At 46.1% G+C, this 24,340-nt stretch overlaps 1 protein-coding gene across 3 annotated transcripts in view; it reads left to right on the plus strand.

Annotated features, from left to right (window-relative positions):
* Positions 1-24,340, plus strand: part of HDLBP (high density lipoprotein binding protein) — an 86,920-nt gene that overhangs the window by 24,744 nt on the left and 37,836 nt on the right. For 2 of the 3 annotated variants that reach the window (XM_074964210.1, XM_074964214.1), the window contains exons 2-5: positions 20,475-20,538; positions 21,819-21,931; positions 23,068-23,222; positions 24,030-24,245. In XM_074964210.1, coding sequence (XP_074820311.1) covers positions 21,856-21,931; positions 23,068-23,222; positions 24,030-24,245 — 447 coding nt within the window. In that variant the 5' untranslated portion in view covers positions 20,475-20,538; positions 21,819-21,855. Of the gene's footprint in view, positions 1-9,750; positions 9,804-20,474; positions 20,539-21,818; positions 21,932-23,067; positions 23,223-24,029; positions 24,246-24,340 lie in introns of those variants that run through there. The other variant, XM_074964211.1, reaches the window with a different exon arrangement.

Here is a 24,340-nt window from a genome sequence, read left to right on the forward strand (position 1 = left end):
CACACCTGTCTGTCTCCATGAGTCTCCTCAGGGAGTCTATTTGCTCTGGACCCCCAGGACCTCCACATTCAGAGGGAGCAATGCAACCCCGATCTCTAGATTGCCAGCGTAAAACAGAAGGGTTTACTGTACGTCTGGACACAGCACAAAAAGTTCTCAGGGCCCTCAAGCCTAGGAAGTCCCAGCACTGTCCATCTGGGTCTGTCCAGCATCCAAGTGGCTCAGGCTGCCCTTTGCCCCAGTCCAGAAGCCACGTCCTTCCAGTCGACCATCCTATATATATCACCTTCCCAACAGCCCCTCCTCCATCCTTTATCTTCAGTCCTGGGCAAACAGATCACCCTTCCAAGGCCCTCTCTTCCATCCTTTGTTCCCACTGGCCAGAACCAGCTGGTCAGATCATTGGGGCCCTCTCTCCTCAGCCCTTTGTCCTCCCACTGGCCAGAACTGACTGGCTCCCAAGATGGGGTGGGACTCTAGGTCACACTGGTTACTAAATTCCACAGTTTCCTGGCTGTTGTCTAGGGTCCAGACTGCTATGTGTAGTCACACCTGGCCCTTTGCAACAACAAACACCCTCTCCCACCACCTCGTTAAACAAACACATAGGGGAAAGAGGCACATGCCATATTAATGCAGAACACTAAGAAAATCCCCCACTTAGTCAGACCACTACACAGTGCTTCCTCTCACTTTACCATAGGTAAATCATGACCACCTACTCTCCAACCTGCTGCAGTTTCTCTTTCTGCAGGTGGGGGTTGCTCTTATCTATCCTGCTCACTTTAGAACTCTTTCCAAACCAATACGTTACTTTCATTTTTCAAACCTATTTTGCTTGGCCTTTTCTATGGAGCATTCAGTGATACTATAAGAAGTACACTGCATTGCTTATAGGCTGATAGATACATCATTTTAGTGTCAACGTGCCCAGAAAGTAAAGTAATCAATAAACAGACTTCTGACAGAGAAGCCCAGTCAGGTTAAACAGTCTCACAAATTCACCCTGATCTCAGACACTTTGGTCAGCTTTCTTACTATGGCAAGGGAACTTCTTTATAAAGCTACTTGGTTAGGATTAGGCTATTCATTCATACTAGGTATGGATGCTTTTCTTTTCAACAGGAGCACCATTTAGGGATACAAACCTGCCCCTTCACTCAAGTGTAGACAGTGGACAACTGAAGACAGTGGGGTTGCATAGGTGTAACCTATGGCAGAATTTGGCCAGTGGAATCTTTATTACTGGTGATGATGTATGAATCGGAAGGAACACAGCTTCACTTCCAGATCTCCAGTGAGAACTTCTTTCCTATCCAGTTGTAAATGATGCAAATTTGGTCTGGAAGTCGTTGACATAGGAAGCATAGAATGCTGTTACGCCACTCTGAGTCACTTTTTACAGCAAACTACTTTTTTCTCTCTCTTCTTCCTCTCTCCCTCCCCCCCCCCCCCCATGGTGATCTTCATTATTACAACCTTATCAAAGGTTTTCTTCCAGGGATAAACAATATTTATATCTGAGTGTATTCTATGAAAACATGCCAAATTATTGGCTCCATGGAGTAACTTCCTTTGCTTATGGGAGAGTTTCCGTATGCTCTGACTTGTGTAAGGCCTTCGTTCTGAGTTTTCCTTCCACCTTCTTTTAAAACAGTAGTCTGCCTAAAAGAAATAAACAAGTTCTTTCTAATGCAGCCTTAATACTGCCAAAATCGAGATCAGCAGAGCTGGTAAAGCTGGAACTCCTTCAATAAAAACGAGAGGGAACTTGCAAGGTGCTCTTTATGACTAGTCCTCTGTTTTGGAACTCACTTCCCTCCTTGGTCTGCTGGGCCCAGATCCTCAAAGGTATTTAGGATCCTAACATCCATTGAAATCAATTGAAGTTAGGAGCCTAAATACCTTTGAGAATCTGTGCTGTAGAGCCTAGATTTGTTAACCTTTTGAGCATGCTGCAAAGCCCATCTTTTTTTCTCTTCTCTAATGCAACTGAGGTAGATCTATTTCTGGGCAGTTCTCTTGCATTATTTTGTGATTTCAGTGTGTGGGATAAGCACCCAGAGCACAAGATGGGTACTTACTCGTTACATTTTAGAAATCTGAAGATATAATGAATCATACATTCATATTCACCACTTTTTTTTTTTTTAGCACATTTGGGTTGAGTTCAAAACAAGACCTGCAGTCCCTGGCTGCAAAATAGAGTATGCATCCCTTGCAACACCAGAAAACAATTGAAAAGCCCCTGGAAAGATCATAGAATATCAGGGTTGGAAGGGACCTCAGGAGGTCATTTAGTCCAACCACCTGCTCAAGGCAGGACCAGTCCCCAACTAAACCATCCTAGCCAGGACTTTCTCAAGCCTGACCTTAAAAACCTCAAAAGAAGGAGATTCTACCACATCCCTAGGTAACCCATTCCAGTGCTTCACCACCCTCCTAGTGAACAAGTTTTTCCTAATATCCAACCTAAACCTCCCCCACTGCAACTTGAGACCATTACTCCTTGTTCTGTCATCTGCTACCACTGAAAACAGTCTAGGTCCATCCTCTTTGGAACCCCCTTTCAGGTAGTTGAAAGCAGCTATCAAATCCCGCCTCATTCTTCTCTTCTGCAGACTAAATATTTCCAGTTCCCTCAGCCTCTCCTCATAAGTCATGTGCTCCAGCCCCCTAATCATTTTTGTTGCCCTCCGCAACAAAATCCCAGGTTGTCCGAGGGTGAATGTGCCATGAAAGACCAGCATCTTTGCACCAGAAGTTAAGGGGTCACAAGTTATTCCCTGCCTAGAAATATCTGTTCCTCAGAGGGCTCAGAGAGGCTTCTTTCTCCCCAGTTCTCCGTTCTCAGAATGTTGTGACATGTCCTGTTTTTAGGGCCTGACCCAGTGTCCCTGAGGGTTTTTGTTTTGTGCCAATTTCTGTGCATTCCTTCAGCTTGGCCGTAAGCAGGAACTGCCTGCAGCTGAGCCAGGGAAACTGATGATAGTTTGCTGGAGCATATGTTCTTATCAAGGACTGGTCCACTTGTCACGTTAAAATCTTTCCCATGATGCCTAGTTGTCGGCTCTTCTTCTCACTAGTCCGCAAGCCAGTCTCCCTCTCTTTACACAGCCAAATCCACAGGGTACCAGGAAAAGGAGAGGTTGGGCATTGCTTGTCATGATGAGCCGAGCACCCTCTTCTCCCCTGATGCCTCAGCTCTCCTTGCTAGGCCTTACCAAACCCACCCTATACATACCTTCATGACAGATGGCCTGTTTTCTTGTTTTCAATATGTGGTCACCCTGACAGGGAATGGTGAGAAGAGCAGGCTCTAAACAACCCTTCAAGAACTCTGTAGAGGGAGGGGAAGTGACCATGACAGGTTGCTCCCACTGGTGTGGTTGCAGTGGGAGGACAGGGAACCAGATCACGACAGGCCTCAGAGCATCCCTGAAGCTTTTTCTCTTTATCCTCCCACAGGAAATCTCTACATCACTTGGGTGTGTGTGTGTGAGGAATGGGTGATGACAGGCTGTCTCCCTCTATGGAAGCTTTTATACTTCTGAGGAGAACAGCCTGTGACAGGTTTTCCCCCCAACAGAAATCTCCACTCCAGAAGTGGAGGCAGTGATAGACCCTTCCAGAACCTCCGCTGCCACAAAGCCTGGTGGCACATGCTGTGTGTCGCTGTTCTGTAGTTGGAGCCATATGGTAAAAAAGCCAAGCTACCTGAGGATTCCCGAAGGATACAGTTGTTGAGGGATGTTGGAAGGAGATCCACAAACCTGTAATGTCTGAGAGCCTGTAACTTCATGTGGATAACTACAATGTGATAGGTGTATGTGGACCCCCATCACTGATATGATGCAGTATGTCCCTAAGGAATGCCCTATTGAGCCAGACAATGAGACGGAGATTTGGGGAAAGGAAGATAAATCCCAGTAGGGGTTTCCAGACTGGGATTTCATCTGGCAGTGCCTCTCTGCGCTGAGGGTAACCTGGGCAACGCTAGGCTTCCTACCTGCACAAGAGCTAATTGGGTGTAGCTGAAGCTAGTTGCACTCAGAGCCTTAAAAAGGGCTTGTCTCTTCACAGAGAAAATGGATGGAAATAAGGCTCTGATGCTCAAACTTGTAGGCTTGTAACTCCCATTTAAATCAGTGGAAGCTAGGAGCCTAAAAAGTTGAGGATGTGGGTCCAGCTTCCTGGAAATCAGGCCAGGGAGACACTAGAACTGCCTTGTTTAATATTAGTGTGGTGTTTAGATGCTGTTTAGTTGCATGAAGGGAATAGGGCTGGAGATTTTACATATGGTTGATTTTTGGTTGCACCTTAAACTATAACTGAATCTGAAATGGTGAGGAGGGTTTCTCTGTTTTGCCTGGGACTTGTGCTGTGTCAGGCCAGCTGCATGGACCTTGCCTCTGCCACATACAACAGCAGAAGTGAAAATGTGCTCGTGGGAGGACCAGTGGATATATACTGTGTGCTGATGCATATGAAAGTTTATTGCTTTTAGCTTCCAGAGGATGGACTAGATGCTCTAATGCAGGGGTTCTCAAACTGGGGGTCGGGACCCCTCAGGGGGTCACGAGGTTATTACATGGGGGCGCAAGCTGTCACCCTCCACCCCAAACCCCGCTTTGCCTCCAGCATTTATAATAGTGTTAAATATACAAAAAAGTGTTTTTAATTTATAACGGGGCGGGGGTCACACTCAGAGGCTTGCTATGTGAAAGGGGTCACCAGTACAAAAGTTTGAGAACCACTGCCCTAATGGGTCTTTTCAGTCTACTTAATTAAATGCTGTCTGTATGCGTGTCACTATATAAAAGTAGGGAACAACTGAGTTCTTTCCCTGAGGATTTTACAGCCTGTTAAACAGACTATACATTTCAGACACAATGTTTCAGATTACCACCCCTCCCCTCCAAAAAGCCCGCTACCCCATAGCACTGTCTATACCTGATAAAGGAGAAGAGCCAATAACTTCATGAAGTCTGCTAGGAACTTCAAAGTCCCTCTGTGCCAATGGCTCTATGCTGCCATGGTTAAGGCAGACCTGAAGAAGAGCTTGGTGTAGGTTGAAAGTTTTTCTCTTTCACCAACAGAAGTTGGTCCAATAAAATATATTATCTCATCCCTCACCCCCCTTGTCTCTCCCAGTTAAGATACCTTAGTTTCATAGGTTTCAGAGTAACAGCCGTGTTAGTCTGTATTCGCAAAAAGAAAAGGAGTACTTTTGGCACCTTAGAGACTAACCAATGTATTTGAGCATAAGCTGTCGTGAGCTACAGCTGTAGCTCTCAAAAGCTTATGCTCAAATACATTGGTTAGTCTCTAAGGTGCCTCAAGTACTCCTTTTCTTAGTTTCATAGCCCCCCATACACAAGCTAGCATTACAGCTGGCTATGTTTGACTGCCCTAACCCAATGGATCAGGTACCCATTTTGTAGCTGGATGAACTGGAAGTGACCTTTCAGTGTAAGATGAGACAAGACTCAAACCCATAACTTCCAAGATTGTGGTAGAGCACTACAACCATTCAGGTACCACACCTAGGCCTACGGTTGGGATTTTTGCTATTGCTAATCTATTTTACATGCAAAACCTTCAGATAGTACAATGATGGGCAGCAGGACAAAACCCCAAGATAGAAAAAACTCTAAAATCAACCAGCTGAAGGTCATAGAATCATAGAATATCAGGGTTGGAAGGGACCTCAGGAGGTCATCTAGTCCAACCCCCTGCTCAAAGCAGGACCAATCCCCAATTAAATCGTCCCAGCCAGGGCTTTGTCAAGCCTGACCTTAAAAACTTCTAAGGAAGGAGATTCTACCACCTCCCTAGGTAACCCATTCCAGTGTTTCACCACCCTCCTAGTGAAAAAGTTTTTCCTAATATCCAACCTAAACCTCCCCCACTGCAACTTGAGACCATTACTCCTTGTCCTGTCATCTTCTACCACTGAGAATAGTCTAGAACCATCCTCTTTGGAACCACCTCTCAGGTAGTTGAAAGCAGCTATCAAATCCCCCCTCATTCTTCTCTTCTGCAGACTAAACAATCCCAGCTCCCTCAGCCTCTCCTCATAAGTCATGTGTTCCAGACCCCTAATCATTTTTGTTGCCCTTCGCTGGACTCTCTCCAATTTTTCCACATCCTTCTTGTAGTGTGGGGCCCAAAACTGGACACAGTACTCCAGGTGAGGCCTCACCAATGTCGAATAGAGGGGAACGATCACGTCCCTCGATCCGCTGGCTATGCCCCTACTTATACATCCCAAAATGCCATTGGCCTTCTTGGCAACAAGGGCACACTGTTGACTCATATCCAGCTTCTCATCCACTGTCACCCCTAGGTCCTTTTCCGCGGAACTGCTGCCTAGCCATTGGGTCCCTAGTCTGTAGCGGTGCATTGGATTCTTCCGTCCTAAGTGCAGGACCCTGCACTTATCCTTGTTGAACCTCATCAGATTTGTTTTGGCCCAATCCTCCAATTTGTCTAGGTCCCTCTGTATCCTATCCCTACCTGCCAGCATATCTACCACTCCTCCTAGTTTAGTATCATCCGCAAATTTGCTGAGAGTGCAATCCACACCATCCTCCAGATCATTTATGAAGATATTGAACAAAACCGGCCCCAGGACCGACCCTTGGGGCACTCCACTTGATACCGGCTGCCATCCAGACATGGAGCCATTGATCACTACCCGTTGAGCCTGACAATCTAGCCAACTTTCTACCCACCTTATAGTGCATTCATCCAGCCCATACTTCTTTAACTTGCTGACAAGAATACTCTGGGAGACCGTGTCAAAAGCTTTGCTAAAGTCAAGAAACAATACATCCACTGCTTTCCCTTCATCCACAGAACCAATAATCTCATCATAGAAGGCGATTAGATTAGTCAGGCATGACCTTCCCTTGGTGAATCCATGCTGACTGTTCCTGATCACTTTCCTCTCGTCTAAGAGTTTCAGGATTGATTCCTTGAGGACCTGCTCCATGATTTTTCCAGGGACTGAGGTGAGGCTGACTGGTCTGTAGTTCCCAGGATCCTCCTTCTTCCCTTTTATAAAGATGGGCACTACATTAGCCTTTTTCCAGTCATCCGGGACTTCCCCGGATTGCCATGTTTTCAAAGATAACGGCCAATGGCTCTGCAATCACAGCCGCCAACTCCTTTAGCACTCTCGGATGCAACTCATCCGGCCCCATGGACTTGTGCACGTCCAGCTTTTCTAAATAGTCCCTAACCACTTCTTTCTCCACAGAGGGCTGGCCACCTACTCCCCATGCTGTGTTGCCCAGCGCAGCAGTCTGGGAGCTGATCTTGTTCGTGAAGACAGAGGCAAAAAAAGCATTGAGTACATTTAGCTTTTTCCACATCCTCTGTCACTAGGTTGCCTCCCTCATTCAGTAAGGGGCCCACACTTTCCTTGGCTTTCTTCTTGTTGCCAACATACCTGAAGAAACCCTTCTTGTTACTCTTAACATCTCTTGCTAGCAGCAGCTCCAGGTGCGATTTGGCCCTCCTGATTTCATTCCTACGTGCCCGAGCAACATTTTTATACTCTTCCCTGGTCATTTGTCCAATCTTTCACATCTTGTAAGCTTCTTTTTTATGTTTAAGATCCGCAAGGATTTCACTGTTAAGCCAAGCTGGTCGCCTGCCATATTTACTATTCTTTCGACACATCGGGATGGTTTGTCCCTGTAACCTCAATAGGGATTCTTTGAAATACAGTCAGCTCTCCTGGACTCCTTTCCCCCTCATGTTATTCCCCCAGGGGATCCTACCCATCAGTTCCCCGAGGGAATCGAAGTCTGCTTTCCTGAAGTTCAGGGTCCGTATTCTGCTGCTTACCTTTCCTCCCTGTGTCAGGATCCTGAACTTGACCAATTCATGGTCACTGCCTCCCAGATTCCCATCCACTTTTGCTTCCCCTACTAATTCTTCCCGGTTTGTGAGCAGCAGGTCAAGAAAAGCTCTCCCCCTAGTTGGCTCCTCCAGCACTTACACCAGGAAATTGTCCCCTACATTTTCCAAAAACTTCCTGGATTGTCTGTGCACAGCTGTAGTGCTCTCCCAGCAGATATCAGGATGATTAAAGTCGCCCATGAGAACCAGGACATGCGATCTAGTAGCTTCTGCGAGTTGCCGGAAGAAAGCCTCATCCACCTCATCCCCCTGGTCCGGTGGTCTATAGCAGACTCCCACCACTACATCACTCTTGTTGCTCACACTTCTAAACTTAATCCAGAGACACTCAGGTTTTTCTGCAGTTTCATACCGGAGCTCTGAGCAGTCATACTGCTCCCTTACATACAGTGCTACTCCCCCACCTTTTCTGCCCTGCCTGTCCTTCCGGAACAGTTTATAACCATCCATGACAGTACTCCAGTTATGTGAGTTATCCCACCAAGTCTCTGTTATTCCAATCACATCATAATTCCTTGCCTTCACCAGGACCTCCAGTTCTCCCTGCTTGTTTCCAAGGCTTTGTGCAGTTGTATATAGGCACTTGAGATAACCTGCTGATCGCCCCTCATTCTCGGTATGAGGTAGGAGCCCTCCCCTCACAGACATTCCTGCCTGTGCTTCCTCCCGGTATCCTGCTTGCCCACTTACCTCAGGGCTTTGGTCTCCTTCCCCCGGTTAACCTAGTTTAAAGCCCTCCTCACTAGGTTAATCTCTGTACCAAGCAAATGTATTTTTATATCCTTGTTTAGATTAATGTTCAGACATTTTACAGAAGTATGCTTTAAAGACAGGTGTGACTGAGTAGAGGCTGGCTATTTAGAGTGTAGGGTGAGAGTGTTCAAAGCAGCAAAAGATGACGTTGTGTAAAGTGCTATATGTAAAAGGTTTCAGAGTAACAGCCGTGTTAGTCTGTATTCGCAAAAAGAAAAGGAGTACTTGTGGCACCTTAGAGACTAACCAATTTATTTGAGCATAAGCTTTCGTGAGCTACAGCAATGCATCCGACGAAGTGAGCTGTAGCTCACGAAAGCTTATGCTCAGATAAATTGGTTAGTCTCTAAGGTGCCACAAGTACTCCTTTTCTTTATATGTAAAAGGTGAGCCATAGGAAACATAGGTACTAAAATAGTACTTAGACCTTATATTAGCACTTTGGGTCTTTGCTTTTCAAAACACACTCCACACATTAGTGAATTAACACTAAGGGCTTGCCTAAACAGGGAAAGCAGCAGAACTATAGTGATATAATTTACCAGTACAGCTCTAGAACTGTAATTCCTCCCGTGGACACTGGTCCAGAAATCAAAGTGACTTTTTCCCTGTAGCTGATGTACCTGTACTTTCCAAAACGACAGGTCAATCCTGACGTTTGACTGGACTGTCAGAATGTGGGGAAGTGGAATTCTGGGGGAGGGACACTCCTGGCTCCCAGCTAATTGGGGGTCACACCCGCTGAGCTCACCTCCTCCTACTTTGCAGCTGGGGAGGGAGGTAGAGGAGGGTTATCATGCTGATCTTCAGGGCAGCTGAGGACCTACCGCCTCCATCAAGGGGAGGGGCTGGGAGCCAAGGTCCGGCAGCGGGGACCAGCTCTTCCTTCCCCCGAGGCCTGGCTGCCCCTCTGGACCCGACCGGGGCAGCGCCCTGCCGGCGGCGCTGCGGTTGCAGGGCCAGGCCTGCCCTGGAAGGGAAGGGGCATGGCTCTGACGTGCGTGGCTGGGATTGGCAGCCGCCCGCCCTATATAGCAACCGGGGAAGGTGCCTCACAGTTTTCCCAGGAGCGTTTCGGGGCTTCTCCAGCAGAGAGAGCTAGCAGGGCACCGGCCGGAGTAAGTTGCATGCGGGGCCGGGGCCGGGACTCGGACTCGGGGCACCCCCAGCCCCGTCACCCCTCACCCGCTGCAGCCGAGGCGCCGGGCTGGGCCCACGGCACCAAGTTGGCTGGAAAGGGTGGCGCGGGCAGCGGAGCTGAGCTGCCGACGTGGAGGCTGAGACGCGGCAGCAGCAAAGGGAGCTGTCTGTCCCGCTCCCCCCGCCGCGGGTCGCGCCCCCTCCCTGCCCGCAGCCCCGCGCCGCCGTTTAGAGCCGCGCTCCAGTAGCCCCCCGGGAGCCGCGAGGAGGAGGGGGAGGGGGCAAGACCTACGTGTCACTACTGCGCATGGGCCCGGGCTCGGCCGGCGCTGCCGCCGCCGAACTTTGCACGAACTTTTTGCCCGGCCTTGTCCCGAACGGGCTCGGGGCCGGGGACCCCCGCGGGGAGCGGGGTCTCTCTACTGCGCTTGCCTCCCGTGCCGGGCAGGGCGCTCTGCGCTGGCACAGACCGGCGTCGGGCTCGCTGCCTGCCCGCGGAGGGCATCTTCTGGCTGGGCCCCTACCGCCCGCGGTGTTAGCTGGGCGCCCACCTGCTGTTTGTGTGTTAGCTGGATCTGCGCCTTGCACGTGGGGCTGTTCCCAGACCTGCTACTCGCGGCGCCTGGCTCCATTTTCACCGTTTTCTTTTTTCTTCTCTTTTGCTCGAGGGGGGAGGGGTGCATCGGTGAATTAACGTGGGATTTTGATGATGACGCTGGCAGTGGCCACAAGAGAGCAGCCCAGCACCCTCCCCTCCACCTCGGTTTCAGGGCTGCGTGATAATTCCCTTCTTAAATCAGCCCAGCCAACATACCTCCCACCCCCAAAACAGCTCAACAAACCTTTAATAAGAAGGACGAAGTGTAACTTCATTGTGGTGTCGCTGCTAACTTTCTATGTCGCTTTGAGTGGTTTACTTTTTAAGATTGTTGCAAGCTAGTCATATTTTTGGAGCTGGGATTGTGAAATTTCTGGCATTGTTCTTAGCTGATATTTGTAAGAAGCGTACAAAATTCAGTTCTCGCTATCAGGATCTTTGCAGACTTACTGTGGTGTTTTAGACCTCTTTGCTAGAAACCACTCCATAGTTCGTTAATCTGTACAGCACAAATAAGGTTTTAGTGTGCACCAAGAAAGTCCCATAAGGTGAGTTAATGGGTTTCTGGGTAGGTATATTTGAGTAAGGCTGGGTTTAATTACCTACCTTGATCTTATTTGTCTATATATATTTGGAGAGGATGAAATAATGACTGTAAATAAAAGCAAGGCATAAGGAATTGTGGGATGCTTGTTACAAAATCAATGTTCTGCTTTTAATTACTTGAGAATGAGGGTGGCTGACTCATAGACCCAATCTTATCATTTGAAATTACTTTATCCAGAGTGTTTGGGGGGGACTGGTTGAGGATGGCTTTACAGAAATGTTTTTTTTGGGGGGAATAAAATGTGGTTTCTGGGATGTGGCTGTCTAGGGGGAGGGAAGATTTAGCCTTTGTCTAGACTAGGATTTAAGGTAGTGCTAACATGTCCAGTAATCTAGTGTAGAGAAAGCACACTGCTTTTAATAAAAGAAAAGGAGTACTTGTGGCACCTTAGAGACTAACAAATTTATTTGAGCATAAGCTTTCGTGAGCTACATTTTTCTTTTTGCGGATACAGCCTAACATGGCTGCTACTCTGAAAGCTGCTTTTAATGTGTGCTCTGTGTGTTAGGCTCCCACCTAGGGTTTAACTTGCACTTTATAGCAGTATAACAAATGTTAAAGTATATAGTGTCTTGTCTGACTCCTAGGATGTCAGCCACTAGTTATGCCTCTTATCCTAGCCTAGACAAGAGCCAGAGTTCATGGATGGGATCTATATCAGTGGTTCTCAAACTTTTGTGCTGGTGACCCCTTTCGCATAGCAAGCCTCTGAGTGCGACCCCCTTATAAATTAAAAAAACTTTTTTATATATTTAACATTATTAATGCTGGATGCAAAGTGGAGTTTGGGGTGTAGGCTGACAACTTGCGACCACCCATGTAATAACCTCGTGACCCCGTGAGGGGTCCCGACCCCCAGTTTGAGAACCCCTGATCTATATGAAAGGAGGGTTCCCCTGAATGGCAATGTGTAGGTGAGACTGAGTGGTGGTCAGGCATGGCAGAGAGATTCTGGTTAGGTTTTATTAATGAGAAGGTTTTCTGGATGACTCTCCTTTTAGTAAAAAGAAAAGGAGTACTTGTGGCACCTTAGAGACTAACCAATTTATTTGAGCATAAGCTTTCGTGAGCTACAGCTCACTTCATCGGATCCGATGAAGTGAGCTGTAGCTCACGAAAGCTTATGCTCAAATAAATTGGTTAGTCTCTAAGGTGCCACAAGTACTCCTTTTCTTTTTGCGAATACAGACTAACACAGCTGTTACTCTGAAACCTCTCCTTTTAGTGAAGAAAAGAGGTGGAGGGCAGTGGTTCAAATACCTACCACCAGAAGCTGACAAGAGGAGCTTTACACCCGGTTAGACCTGGTGTACTGAAATCTTTAATTGTAACAAAATGGCCTGCCTTGGGATCTTGTCCAATGCCAGATCAGACTTGCAAAATGCTATTTGCCCAGGGTAACTTTTTTTTTAAGGGGGAAGGAAAATGAGTAAGTAAAGCTTTTTCATGAGTTTCATAGTGAAAAGCAGGTGAGGTGCTTTAGCTGGTGATTTCTTTGTGACAATTTTGCAAGGCTGATTTAAATAATAGATATTAATGTATGACTAGGCTTTCAGTAATTTGGTTCATATAACTGCAAGTTCAGGGTTCTGGTATTTGTGTCTCTTCCCTTGCCCCCTCCTCTTCTTTCCCCCATCCCCCTCTCCCAAGTGACTTTAGTTTTAGAGTCTCAGGTGATTCATTGCAACCACTTCCTTTAAAAGGTTATTTCTATGTACGTATCACTGTTAGAATGAATATCAGAGTAACTTACTAGCTTTTCCCTTTAATGTTATCCTGTTACTCCTAGTTACCTTCCCTAAAGAATTCCTGTCCTTCCTTGGTGTGTATGTCAAATACTTGTAGAAGATTGTCATCTCTTAGCCATACTATAAATGTTACATGCCTCACAAATTAATCCCTACAGCCTCCTAATCGTTCGCGTTGCTCTTCTGTAGTGAGACTAAAAGTGAAACTCCAATTTGTCAGTATCTTCCTAGTAATCTCAGTACACAGAACTGAACACAATATTCCTGATGTGGTGCCCTCCTATAGAGAGGGATTGTTACCTTTTTCCCCTCCATTATGTGATTACTCTTCATCTGCAGTTCAAAACTGACCTAGCCTTTTTTCTTTGTTGATGTATCACATTGCAAACTCATATAATTTGATCTCTGTCAACTCCAGATCTTTTTTTCAGTATTACCATGTCCCTGGTTTCTCTCCAAACAGTGAATATCTGTTTGACTATTCACTACCCCCCTCAATCTTTAGTCTCACTATTATTTTGTGCCATATTTATGCTTCTCTAGGGCTTGTGATATAACTGTCCTTAGGGATTGGGCATCTTGGATGTATGTGTTTATAAACTTGTTTGGTGATCAAGGAGAAATGGATTAAACTTCATCGGAGTTGGGAATAGTACAGTAGCTTTTCAGAGCCCTTAAACACTGGTTAGACTAACACACAAATGAAGTTTGTTAATCAATTTATAATTGACCATACTGAAGAGGACAAGATTATTGTAAGGGGCATTATCTGGTGTTTAACAACTGTTAGTCTTCCTGGGTGGCCTGTATAAAACTCAAGCTTTTGTGAATAAAGTAGTCTTGTAGATCGTTAACTAGGGAGAGATTTGTGATAGGTTTACTGGCCCTTTAAGGTTGCACCTCCCCCTCATCTCTTTCCCCTCCCCCTCTCTGAAGCTATGAATGGTCACTGGTACAGGCAGTGCTGAGGTGGCATTTGCAAAAATTACTTTCTGCTCTACGCTGACACTGCTTGCTCTGCAGGGCACTCCTAAAGTCTTTCTAAATTTCAGAATGGTTTGGAAGTCTGCCTGCATCCCCTCACAGGTGTGCACATGTACAGATTTCAGATAAGTCATTTTTTAAAAATAGGTAATTAGCCTTTCTTCTCTTTACTTTAGCATAAGGCTTCACTTAAGCAAAACATCCAGTCCCATTTGGAATCTGTTATGAATGTCTTTGTTAGAATATGCTTGCATTATAACAAATTGTCTGAATTATTCTTGATCTATGTGTGATCGGGATAGATTGCTTTTCATCTGTCAAGTAACAATTTATTAGAAACGCTGGTAAGAGGAAACTACAAAAAAAAAGTAGATCTTGTCACTTTGAAGGCAGCTGAAGCTTGAGTCAGTTTAACAGCTTCAGCCTTAGGAGAAGTGACATGTAAACCAGTCATACAGGGGTAGTCAATTTATTTTTTTGTCAAGGGTCCAAATTTCTTGGTCAAGGTATAATCCAGGTCCAGTCTCCAGAGAAAATAATAATGAGTAAATAAAAAAAATTTCAAGGTCCATTCCAAAGCATCTGGCTGTCCAGATTTGGCCCACCCTCCACCTATTGACTACCCCGTCTTAAGCTCACTAACATGCAGGCAAGATCAAAGGTGTATTTGAAATGTAAGGTTTCGTGAGAAGAAATGGAAATAATTCCAAAGCTAGATTGGGGGTGGGGATGAGATCAAGGATACTCTGTCGCATGAAGAACAGACAAATTTCCCCCAGATCAGATATTGCATTGATGAAATGCTGATGTAAGTTTAACCGACATGCCTGATGGGACAGTATATTCTGTCCCACCTTTAACATCAAAAAGGGCACAAGCTATATGGGATCTGTGAGGCAGCATAAGACACCTGAAATCAGAGACACTCTTGAGAGGCTGCTTGACCAAGTGGGGCCAGAGTGATGGCACTCAGGCTGAAAATGGGAGGGCAGGGGTGAGGGCATGGGGAGAGAAGGCGCACTTCCAAAAATAGAAAGGCGGCTTGCATTCACTGTAACTAACCTGTCTGTACTGCATAACTTGTCTACCATGTCACACTGCAAGACCAAACTGTTGTATTTTAATCTCCTCTTGTCAGCGTAGCTTGTTTTTAATTAGACCAGTTGGATCTTAGATTGTCTTCGGGGGACTTTCACAGACCATCCTGGAAAGGTGAATTAATTTTCAACCTCGAAAGGAAGCCTACGCTGCTCTGTCCGGGCTATCAGGGTATGTCTACACAGTAATTAAACACCCATGGCTGGCCCTGGCAGCTGATTTGGGCTTGGGCTGTGGAGCTGTAAAATTCTGGTGTAGATACTTGGGCTGGAGCCTGGGTTTGGGACAGCCTCGCGGGGTCCCAGAGCTCAGGCTCCAGCCCAAACCTGGATGTCTGCACCACAGTTTTACAGTCCTGCAGCCTAAGCCCGATGAGCTGCGAGTATTTAATTGCTGTGTAGACATACCCTACGTCAGAAGGGTGCAGAACTAGGGACTCCACTCTCATAGTGGGTGTTGCTGTCAGGGCTGTGGTCTGACAGATGTATGGGAAACAACTACTGACCATGGACAAGAATTGAGTTTTAAGGTGGAAAAGGTGGCTAGTTATAAAATAGTGGTCAGGGAGTAGAAATATGCCATAATGTTCTTAACTAATCAGTCTCTAGGCTGGTTATATTTAGGAGTGCATCTAGCTTAAAGCACTTTTTTCAGCATGTTTTGTAGAGTACGTGCAAGAAATATCCATTTTCGGAGTAGGGACTTCATCTGTAAGCAGGTCCATGAAGGGAGTTGCACCTTGGGGCAAATGACAGGACACGAGAGCTTTGCAGGGTGGAAAGGAGCTGACCTTTGTGTTTTCTGTGCATTTGATTATATATGTGATGTAATTTAATTTGATTACCTAAATACAAACCATTTTAATTAAAAATAGATTAAAATGGCACATGATTTGCTACTGCTGTCCAAAAATGCTGATCCTATTGAAAATCTAAATCGTGGCTTGCCATGTAGTCTCATATGTATTTGTTCTTGCATACACACATTTCCCATGTAGGGAAGAGTCTGCCTCTTGTTTATTAAAATTCTGTTCTGAAAAAGGATTTATAAAAGCTTCTGAGAGTACCATGTTGATCCCCTTTGCCTAGGAACTGCAGTTCATCCAGTGGGCATCTGAAATTTCCAGTGGCACTAAGCCATTTAAAACATGAGTGCATGGCTTATTGGGCGAAAAGAAAGTATGTCCATACTTCCCCAAAAGGTGGGGCATGCCCTTTGGTTTAATAAGTGGCCCATTATCTGAATGTATGGACTTGAGGGCCACTTCAGTTCTGGCCTGGCATGATCCTCTGAGGCCTGCAATGTATCTCATGGCTTGGGTAATTGTGGAGACTAACAATGTCCACTCAGTCTGCTGTACCAATAATAAAGCAGTAATTCACACTGCTAAACCTCAGGGATTCCTGTTCCTAAATACATTGCTCTGGTGTTGACTGCAAGGAGAATCACTGCAGCTGGTGTGGACTCGGTGAAGCCAGCAGCTCTGCTCCAAAGTCCCTGTCAGACGGGCACTAAATTAGGTCACAGTGCACCAACACCTTGTCCTTAACCATAACCACTGAGGAGCAGAGTATGTGCAAAGTAAACCTGCTCCTGGTTAGCAGGAAATTGTTTTCTTCTGGGAAATCTGAATCCTTTCCAGACACCAAAGCACTGCAGTCTTCAGCATGAATGGATTCAGGTTCTAGGCAGTACAGAAATCTGTGACTTCTGTGTAGACCGGGACTGGTATCATAGATAGATAGATCATAGAATATCGGAGTTGGAAGGGATCTCAGGCTGTCATCTAGTCCAACCCCCTGCTCAAAGCAGGACCAGTCCCCAATGTTTGCCCCAGATCCCTAAATGGCCCCCTCAAGGATTGAACTCACAACCCTGGGTTTAGCAGGCCAGTGCTCAAACCACTGAGCTATCCCTCCCCCCACCCCCCTGCTTATGGCTGGGATAGTAATATTCCTTCTGTAGCCTTACTGCTATTCACAGGTCATGGTTGGGAAGACCTCTTCAGCCATACTCGTGTCCATCATGTCAATACCTCTGGCTGAAACTCTGGTCCTTAGCACAAATATCTTATTGTCCTTATATAAATCCATGGTATGCACACATCTTGAATACTGCATACATATGTGGTCTACTCATCTCAAAAAATATATACTGGCATTAGAAAAGGTTCAGAGAAGGGCAACTAAAATGATTAGGGGTTTGGAACAGGTCCTATATGAGGAGAGATTAGAGGCTAGGACTTTTCAGCTTGGAAAAGATGATGAAGGGGGGATATGATAGAGGTGTATAAAATCATGAGTGGTGTGGAGAAAGTGAACAAGGAAAAGTTTTATGTATTGTTCCCATAATATAAGAACTAGGGGCCACCAAATGAAATTAATGGGTAGCAGGTTTAAAACAAATAAAAGGAAGTTCTTCACTCAGCGCACAGTCAACCTGTGGAACTCCTTACCTGAGGAGGTTGTGAAGGCTAGGACTATAACAGGGTTTAAAAGAGAATTGGATACATTCATGGAGATTAAGTCCATTAATGGCTATTAGCCAGGATGGGTAAGGAATGGTGTCCCTAGCCTCTGTTTGTCAGAGGATGGAGATGGATGGTAGGAGAGAGATCACTTGATCATTATCTGTTAGGTTCGCTTCCTCTGGGGCACCTGGGATTGGCCCCTGTCGGCAGACAGGTTACTGGGCTGGATGGACCTTTAGTCTGACCCAGTATGGCCATTCTTATGTTAAGGGTGTGACCTAGTTAACACACTTTTTCTTTGACTGTACCATCATGGCTTAACCTGCTTGGGCCTGTAAACCTTGATGTTATCACACTGACTCTCTCATTCTTACCATTGACTAGACTAGAGTGTGTCATAGAACATCAGGGTTGGAAGAGACCTCAGGAGGTCATCTAGTCCAACCCCCTGCTCAAAGCGGGACCAATCCCCAACTAAATCATCCCAGCCAGGGCTTTGTCTCTTAGGTTAGAGAATTAGCCAGACATACAAATATATTGGCATATTCCTTCCAGAACATGTTGTTGGCAGTGCTCTAATTTAACAGAATGGCTAGCTTCACTTTCCCTCAACCTTTTTCCCCTTGTATTACCCACTGGCTACAATAACTATAATAGAAGTAACTTTAATGCTCTTCGAATGCTTGTTCATGTCATTTCCAATCAGGTGTGTGTGTGTGCATGTGCACAGTAGCAGGAAGATTTTTCCCCTAGCCACATCTGTGGGGTCAGCCTGGGCGCTCCCTGGAATCACGCCTTCATGGTGCCCTATAAACTGCCCTGCTGACTCACCACCCCCTCAATTCCTTCTTACTGCCAGTGATGGTAGCTGGAACTTCCCCTTGCTCTTGCTTTGGGTAGCAGCTTAGCAGTACTTTCAGTTTTTGCTATAGACAGTTAGTGGTGGTTACCCCCTGTCTCTTATTTGTCACTGGGGCATGCTGCGATCCCCGGGCTTCAAGACTTGCCAGGACTGCCTAAAAGTGTGACCCCCACACCTCCTGTTTACAGTGTCTGGGTGAGGGTCACCAAAAAGACCGCTGCAAGATCTGTCGGGAATTCTGATTGAAAACTCTTAAACAGAGGGAGCAGTGGCTTAAAAGCCTCCTCATGGAGGCAGCTCTCCAACCTCAGTCAGACCCAGGCACCAGAGATCCCGCTCCTAGTATATCCTTCTCCTGGTGTTCTACCCTAAGCTGCATTCTAGCGGCAGGGAGAGCGACTTCACTCATTGGATGCCCTCAGGGCGCTAGCCTTCTACATGGAGAGAATGAAGCTGTTCAGAAAGTCAGTCCAGGTATTCGTGGCAGTGGCGGACAGAATGAAAGATCAGTTGATATTGTCACAACGCATCTTGTCATGTATAGCATCCTGTATTTGTGAGTTCTACAACCTGGCAGGGGTTCCTGCACTTCCAATCACTGCACATTCCACCAGGGTGCAGGGTTCATCAACAGTGTTCCTGGCTCACATTCCCACTCAAGAAATCTGCAGAGTGGTGACGTGGTCCTCCATCCATACTTTTGCCACACACTATGCGATTACCCAGCAGGCCAGAGAAAATACGGCCTTCGGATGAGCAGTGCTCCATTCAGTGGATAACTCTGACCCCACCTCCTGAACTTGGGCTTGTGAGTCGCCTGATTTGGAATTGACATGAATAAGCGCTTGAAGAAAAAAAAACAGTTACTTGCCTTCTGGTAACTGTTGTTAGAGATGTGGTGTTCATGTCCATTTCAGTACCCACCCTCCTACCTCTCTGTCGGAGCAGCTGGCAAGAAGGAACTGGGGGTGGTGGGTTGGCAGGGCCCTTTATTGGGCACCATGAAGGTGCGACGCCAGGGGGTGCCCAGGCCAATCCGAGGAATGCTGATAGGGGAAGAATCTTCCGGCTACTGTGCACATGCACGTGCACACACCTGATCGGAATTGACATGAACAGCACATCTCGAAGAATAATAGTTATGAGAAGTAACCGTTTTTTGTAAAACCAAAAACTAAGGGCACCGTTGTGTCTAGGCCTGACCCCAAAGCTAACTGAAGACAGTGGAAAGACTCCCAAAGATCTTCACAATGTAAGGGCCTGATCCAAAACTTATTGATCTTCTTGCTACTCTTGTCCTTTCCTCCTCCCCTTCTCCCCCCCCCAGTCAATCACCATCACTTATTGTGTCATATCTCATTTAGATTGTGACCTCTTAGCAGCAAAGACTGAGTCTTGACTTTTGTAAGACTTCTAGCATGCTTTGAGGCAGTCAAAGAAATGATAGATGTACTGGGTTATTGAGAAGGTAGGGAAAGGATTTAGGAGATGAGCGTCATTTGTGGATCACTTAGTGAAAGCGTCTTCAAAGCAAAACTGCGGTACTTGGATTAAAAAGTGGCATTGTGCCTCCAACTGATGATTAGATGTTCGCTTTTGGGGTTGCCTGTATGCTAACTTCAAAATCTCTTTAGTTCTAGGGGAGGCTCTCTCGACAAGGTGGGTATACCTGGCAGGGGCATTTAGAATATGTTTAAAGACTCAAGTTTAGTGTCTGGTGTGTTCTAGCCAGCACCTGTCTGCATGCAGCGGGGTGTGTGTGTGTGTGTGTCTCGTTCTGAGGAAGAGTCTGTGCATTGATTCACCCGGGCTTCACTAAGCTACATTCCTAACTTCTGACTACTGTCAATTTTATTGGCAGTTTTTCAGGTTGTTTCCTCCAACTAGATGGATTGCTGTTGATGCTATGGTTTTCAGCCCTGAAACTTCCAATTCATAACCTACATCTGTTACTAATCTGCTGTATTCCAGCCTTACACTATATAGGCTTTTGTAGGCAGGGTAACCAAACAAAATTTCCTGTGGGATTTAGCTTTGTCCTGGTGATTCCCTATGGTTGTGGTTAAACAATATGGAAGTAATGCAGCAATGTGTGAGTCAGTGTTGGAGCTTCCTTGATGATGGGCAAGTTTGAGATGGCACAGAGCCTTACTTAGTTTGAAACAAAAAATACAGTAAAGGCAACACTTTTGAAATCCTACAGGATTGGAGGAGTGGGGTGTGTGTCATATTTTCTTTTGTCCTGGAGCAGAGTTCATAACTACTTTTTTCTTTCTATAAAGCAAAAGCTGGCAGGCTGACAGGCAGCTTACAGGACGGACTTTCTGGCTACTGACCATTTAGCTGGTAAGTTACTGATTGTATATATCAGACTTTCCTGTTCCTGGGCCACTTGCTCAGCAAAGAGAAATTACTGGTGTTCTGCAGTGACCATCTGCCCACAGCTGTCTTTTCTCATTAAGCCTGTAAATGCTTGCATGATGGACCTGTACTTTAGAGAGCATCTTTCTGTAGCTTTATTCCATCCAGAGTCAATGTATGGTCATTGAATTTAAAAACAACAAAAAACCCCCACCTTAACGATAAATGTTGATAGGATGATTAGAGGGTGCTAGTCTACTTGTGTTCCCCTCTTCTGTATGCATAGGCTGTGGACATCCCACCCTCTGAACTCTGAGCACTGAGTTCAGAGTGTGGAATGTTGGGCTGTGTTAAGGTCAAGAAGTTCTGTTACTGGATTGAATGAAAAGCTTGAGACTGGGAGCTGCCATAGGCCGCTTTGCTCCTTTAAAGCAACTGTTTTTCAGGGCTCTTTGTCAGGAGAGGGACTTAACTCCAATCTCACTCATGAAGCGACTTTCGCACAGCTTGTGAGGGTGTTGGTCGTAGTGATTCTGGCTTGCCAAGCTAGAGGTGAGGTGAAGCTGTAGTTGACCATGAAAGGGGGTGAGGTGTGCCAAGGATGAATCTGAGAGAGAAGCTTGCTAAATGCTTAAAATCTAGATTTGTTGCTAATGTTTGTTCTGTGATAGTATTCCAAGCATAGAAAGCAGTGGGGAGAGGACAAGATTCTACATAGTAGAAACTAGAGGCAGGAGCTTCCTCAGTATCTGTACTGTCCTTTGATCACTGCAGAATCAAATCCATTGATAAATAGGAAAAAAATTCTTAGAAGTGGATTTTTCATTTCCTTGTCGTGCAGAAGTGTGGTTTCTAATGAATAGAGCCCTGCAAATCTGCCGATATTCACTTTATATCTGCGGACCATGTTTGCAGATTGGATGCAGATACAAATTTTGTATCCATGCGGGGCTCTACTAATGAACTCTTGTGTATGTATGATATGACACTTATCAATTTGTCCCTAGATGACATATGTACAAAGGAGAAATGGTTTTCCCTTGATACTGACAAGCATCTCTTAAACTCCCTGCTTCCTTCCTGGGCATGGTATGGGGGAGGTTTTCACTTTTTTATGGAAGCTCTCAGGTAAACACAGTGGCCCCTTCACTCCAAATGAAGTTCTTAATTAGTCTCTTAAATTCTGCCCATGGGGGAAGTCCACCTCTCCCTGGTTTTGGTTATGGTGATGCTAGTGATAAGCAGTGCACCCTTCTCTCTCCCAGTGGCATACCCGGATTGTGTGTAGGTGGGAAATTGACAATGAGCTCTGTGGCAGTTTTGACCCAGGAGAGCTTCGCTGAACACCGCAGCGGCCTGGCTCAGCAGCAGGTGAAAGGTAAGATAGTCACAAAGCTCCTATGAAATCCCACTTAATATCTGCTGCACAGATGGGGTCCCTCCTACTGCCTACAAGTGCTTCAGAAGTGCTAGGCTACTTGTGGACAGCAAAAGAAGAGGTCTCCTTATTCATAGTGTGGTTGGTCCATCAGATCATGGTTACCCATCCAGAGTAGAATGGTAGTATTTCATATCTGTTTTGCCCAGGTGTAAATGACCTGAGAGAATCGGGCCCTCAGCCTCTAGAAGGAATCCTCCTTTTAAGCAGATTGTGACAGTGGTACACCCTGTTCTACAGCGTGTATCTGGGAGAGCAACACACAGTGATGTGAGAGCACTTGCTCTTTTAGTAGCAGGGTCAAGCACAGTGGGTGGTTTCCTACCACGCTCATGCAGATTGTCCTGGCCGCAGCTATGCGGGAGAAGCTACTGATGGACTCTGTCTTCCATCCTTCCAACACAGTGGGCCAACTCTAACTTCAGAAGAGTTGCACCTACTTCACAACAGGTCTTAACTTGGTCCAGTATACCTAGAGCTCCTCCTAGTTCCCTAATGGATCATACCTGAGCTCTTCTCTCCCGCCCCCCCCCCCCCCCCAACCACCACCTTGCCCAATATCCAGGATTTTGCTGGACTTTCTCTGCTCTGTGTTTGCTCCAACCCTCCATCTCCATCAGCCTCTTCACCTCAGCTTGACTCCACACCTGTCCCTCCTACCTTGCCCTGTCTGCCTCATCCTCTTTACTTTTCTTTGCATATAGCTGATCCCCCTCTTAACTAAACCCACCCTAAATAAATGCATATTGTGGCACTAATGTGCAGTTTGCTGCTATCACTTTGTTCACTCTGCTGGTGTGTGTTGCTCTTTTTCCCCACCCTGTGTCTGTCATGTCTATTTAGATTGAAATCTCTTTGGGGCAGGGACTTGTTTACGTCTCTGTACAGTACCTACCACAATGGAGCCCTGTTCTGGGTTGGTCCTTGGACACTGCCATAATAAACCCAATTATTAATGATGATTCCCAATAGTGCACAACCTGCTTCTTTCAACCCTACTTAAATAGATCTCTGCAATGGGCATGAATGGGAGAATTGCTGGCAATTAAAACTTTGTATTGTTTGCCTCACTGCAGTTGCAGCTTTAAACTCTGAAGAGGAAAATGACCCTCCAACTTACAAGGATGCCTTTCCTCCACTCCCTGAGAAAGCAGCATGTTTGGAAACCGCCCAGGAACCAGCTGGTGCCTGGAGCAAAATTCGACCGATCAAGGCTTCTGTCATCACTCAGGTTGGTGGAAGCCAAACTTCTCATCTCTTCTCTCCTGCCACAACAGTGTGTCTCCTCCCTATTCTAAAAATAATACAGATGAGCATCCCTTAAGAACTCATTAGGTAGTATGCTGAGGGAGGGTGGAGAGTGGCTTCCTCGTCTCCAGTGACCCAGGGTACAGGGAGAGGAAGTACTGCAAGTGAAAGTGATATGCCAAGAGGGTTAAACCAAAGGGCGCTGCTTGCAGAGAGGAGTATGCCCAGCATTGCTGATAGAGAGTTCAGTGGGAAAGGAGTTATCTAAAAGAGTCTTATTCTTGTCCATACATCCTCATTTGATAAATAGTATTGGTAATCCTGAGAATGGACAAGAATATCCTGAGATCTAATAGCTAATACTAAAATTTTGAAAGGATATAAAAGCTTATGCTTCAGGGTTTAAGCTCATCTCTAACTGGAGTCAGGGAGCTAGAATGAGACCTTTCCGGGAACAGACTATCTCACATCTGCCTGCTGTGGGGTTCTTGTCCAGCATTACATGCTTTCAGAGGAACGTGCAAGAGGGGGACCTCAACTCTGATTCAGTAGGGCAGTTACTATTGTCTGGCATGCAGAGGATTCCTGTGACATAAATAAAGCATCTTATTAAAATTGCCCAGAATTGATGGCTCAGCCTACTGCATGAGTATATTAACTATTGTGAAGGGTGAAGATCTAGTGTAGTAACCCAACTTGTAGTCTAAGTGGTAGGGCTTGCCCATATAACTCAAGAGCCTGTCACGCTGAATAATCTGCTCTCTCCTCACCTGTTGTATGGATTGAGCAGGTGTTTCATGTACCGCTGGAGGAAAGGAAATACAAGGACATGAACCAGTTCGGAGAAGGAGAGCAGGCCAAGATCTGCCTGGACATCATGCAGAAGACTGGAGCTCACCTGGAGCTCTCTCTCGCAAAGGACCAGGGCCTTTCGATCATGGTCTCTGGCAAGCTGGAAGCAGTCATGAAAGCTCGGAAGGAGATTGTCGCTCGGCTTCAGACACAGGTGAGTGTATCTAACTGTTCTCTACTTGTCTTTGCTCCTCTCCCAAGATGCCCTGCTGCTTGGAGGCCTTTGGGCGTGGGTGCTCATAAACTGAA

This window comes from Natator depressus, chromosome 9 (assembly GCF_965152275.1).
Source record: "Natator depressus isolate rNatDep1 chromosome 9, rNatDep2.hap1, whole genome shotgun sequence".
In the NCBI taxonomy this organism is placed as follows: Eukaryota; Metazoa; Chordata; order Testudines; family Cheloniidae; genus Natator; species Natator depressus.